The sequence below is a fragment of the Branchiostoma floridae genome, chromosome 2, assembly GCF_000003815.2.
Source record: "Branchiostoma floridae strain S238N-H82 chromosome 2, Bfl_VNyyK, whole genome shotgun sequence".
In the NCBI taxonomy this organism is placed as follows: domain Eukaryota; kingdom Metazoa; phylum Chordata; class Leptocardii; order Amphioxiformes; family Branchiostomatidae; genus Branchiostoma; species Branchiostoma floridae.
In genome coordinates this window covers 5752369-5755625 of record NC_049980.1, presented here as the reverse complement: position 1 = coordinate 5755625, position 3257 = coordinate 5752369, and the positions used below count along the sequence as shown (strand labels likewise).

Sequence of the window (3257 nt, the reverse complement as noted above, 5' to 3'; positions counted from 1 at the left end):
GATACGGAATACAACGTGTTGTATTGTATATATATTAACCTGGTAGATCTCGTACCAACATAGTTAAATGGTGTGCTTGGCCAATAAAACTCGATCCGCAGCGAAGCCTTAGTGCAGTACAATAAAAAAAGCATCATGCTTCACATCTATAGATTTTTTTAGGATCAGTGGCATCATAATTGGAATATCACGCAAAATATAAATGCATGCTCAAAACAGAACAAAGCACAGTGACACAAAGTGCATATACTTTCGAGAGATTGCAATAAACGAATGTCTATTAGAATACTCACGAAAACCGCCATCCAAAGGAACAGATCTATACACTGTAGATATCGAAACGGGCGGTGACTCAAGATGTCCAGCACGCTTTCGAAGATGGGCTGTTTCTCTGTTGTCTCGTCTGCTGCACTGCCTGGGAGAATTACGAGTTAACATTGAATTTGTGTACTTTAGTTCCGAAATAGATTCACCAAGTTGGTAGAACATAGGACATTGGAGTTGTTGTGAACGTTTCGATGCCTCAGGCATCATCGTCATCATAGCTTCTGATTGGAGTACTACCCCAGTGATGGACCGGGACGAGGGGGATACAAACTAAGCCGCGTGAACGTTTGGGATTGTGTTCTCGTTGCAAAAGCGCCACCTACATACAGCGACGAGAATAAATGTGACCTAGCGTTACAACGAAGTACAACACTCACTGAGGCGATCGGTAGTTCCCAGTAGGCTGGCGCATGTGGTGACCAGAAGTAGGCAACCCGCCACACCCGCAGAGATCAAATAACCCTCGCGCTGAAATTTACAAATAAATGTGTATCACCCAAAAAAAAATGCAACAGTAATCAGACATAACATGTTTTTCTTAGACCTAAGTGCAAGTCATCGTCACAATAACGTGAATCCTCACCTGAATGTTATATTATTATCTGAGAGCTTTACCTGTTTTTGAAGACTGTTTGGATCCACTGTTGAGTTGGACGAGGTGGAACATTCGGAGTGAAGTTCCTGTCCGTAAGCAGCGACGATCTGTCCATGGTACGCCACGCCTACAACTAGTCCGAGCAACTGTGCACCGGATCCTGTCAGACAAACACTGGTTTGTTTGTTTATTTGTTTTTTTTTTTTTTTGTTTCTTTGTTTGTATACGTACCCTGTAAAACGCCTTATGGCATAACACAGCAGGGCGGTCGATGGGTAGACATCCAGGTAATAAGATAAGCCAAAAAGCAGTTACTCGATATTATTTTGGACGTTTCAGGTAGCATTCACTACCTTTCGACTGTAATACAGGAAAACTTGTTGAAGAGCAGGTTTTATACCCTATAAATTGATATGCAATGCATATGCAAATTGATTTGCATATGGTATGCAAATTGCTCCTATCATATCATATCATATTATATCATATCATATATCCTTACGGTGTATGTAAATATTAATAGTCGCAACTTTGATTATTCCCGAGAAAGTTCGTTCCAAAAGAAGGTTGATAGTGCAAAATCGGTCTTACATGAAAAGAGACGAGAACACTTACTGTATGCTGTTATGGAGTCCCTTTCTTTGGTATCGGTGGTCATATACATCACTTTGCACTTGTTGGCCACCGAATAACTCTGTAATATATTATAAAGAAACAGAACAGAGAATATAAGAACACATTGTTGTAATTTTTGTTGGCATTGTTGTATCATTCCAGCCAGTAGGTACCCATCTGAGCAATGAGGCTGTGTTAAGTACGTATACGTGCTTTTAAAGTGTCTTAAAAGACACCTCCACGAAAATCGGACACCCATTGAACGTCCCTTCTGAAAGATAGGTTCAACTCAACCGAGATGCCCTGAAATTTGAACCAGGGTCTTTCAGTTACCAATTGAACCTGTGAGGCTGCTAACCATGAGCTACAGGGACATCCGTTGTTGAAATATCGAAAAGACATGTTTTGCATTGCATTCAGCTTGATTCTTATGTTTTCCCTGTACATATACACATTTTAGAATGAAGAAAGTGAATAAAGTGAATGTCAATATCATATACTCACACACTGCACAATCTCTGCACTTGTCCAGACCAGGAAGTAGTAGGCGAACCGCCAGTTATCGGAAAAGTTTGGGACGTACCACCGCATGAAGTAGAGAACGATTTGCGTGGGTAAGGTACACCAAAGCCTAAAACACATAGATATATGCCATCAAATAACATGTATCGAGTAGGCCATCTGTAAGTACAGACTGTAACCGGGTAAGAAAAAACACAAGATATTGCCATTGATTATTATATTAAGTAAAATGTGTTTCCAGCACAGCTCTCTACTGTTTCGAACATGACGAGTTTGCAACTTCAGAATAATGCTGTTTACCAGATAAACTTCCTTGCCAACTACAGAAAACTTTATGTTTTTCACCTATGGATTCCTTATGAAGAGCTGTCACCATGATGCACTGATTGTCTCTCAAGGAAAAGAGGCCCCAGCGGGTAATTTTGGGGCACGGCCGGGCCCTGCGTTGATTTTTACCCGGAATTAAAACCAACCCGGGACCCGTAGCAAACAGACGCCGTAGGCTAATCGAGGTACCCCCGCGGTATCCGGCAGTCCGCCGCGACAAATTTGTGACTTAAGGGCCCGGCCGGGGCAACGGCACCTACGGGCACTGGTGCAAATAGGACATCAGCGGGTTTCTCACCTAAAATCCAAGCTGCCCTCAATGCAATGTAAAATTTTGCAGATGTCTTAATAAACATTCGCTAAGAATGAAATAAAAGTTTTTTCTTAAAGAAATTTCTCTAAGAATGAGATAAACGGTTTTTTTTGTATGGCGGTCTTGAAAAGACGTCCTCTAACAAGAAACACCTGTTCCGCCATACCTTCCACTGTATTTGGAGAATCTTGATAAATAGATAAATAAATAAAAACTCCCACAATGTCCTACCATGGTTTCACCTTCCCCCATCTTGTGTCCGTTCTGTCGATGAGGTACCCAGCAACTGGTGACGTCATGATCATGCACACCATGCTGGAGAAGATGATCCCTGAAGTCTGCAGCGGTGGCAGCTGAGGGAAGTTGTCGAGAGAATTTTTTTGTTTAAGAATCTGTTTCACAACAACAACAACAACAACATCAGCAGCAACAACAAGAACTATAATGCTTATGTCAAGAACTTAGCAATCACCGAATCATTTTGTTTTATTATAAGCATCAATACATGTTGATTCGGTCTTATAAGTGGCATCCGACTGTGCATAAAATTTTGTCCGT

At 41.3% G+C, this 3257-nt stretch overlaps 1 protein-coding gene across 1 annotated transcript in view; it reads right to left on the bottom strand.

Moving 5' to 3' along the window:
• Positions 1-173: 173 nt before the first annotated feature.
• LOC118431854 (sodium-dependent lysophosphatidylcholine symporter 1-like) overlaps positions 174-3257 on the bottom strand; it is a 3764-nt gene continuing 680 nt past the window's right edge. Inside the window, exons 2-7 of the mRNA XM_035843258.1 lie at positions 2931-3052; positions 2042-2168; positions 1538-1616; positions 943-1082; positions 705-795; positions 174-415 (exon numbers count right to left, since the gene is read on the bottom strand). Coding sequence (XP_035699151.1) covers positions 174-415; positions 705-795; positions 943-1082; positions 1538-1616; positions 2042-2168; positions 2931-3052 — 801 coding nt within the window. The remainder of the gene's footprint in view (positions 416-704; positions 796-942; positions 1083-1537; positions 1617-2041; positions 2169-2930; positions 3053-3257) is intronic.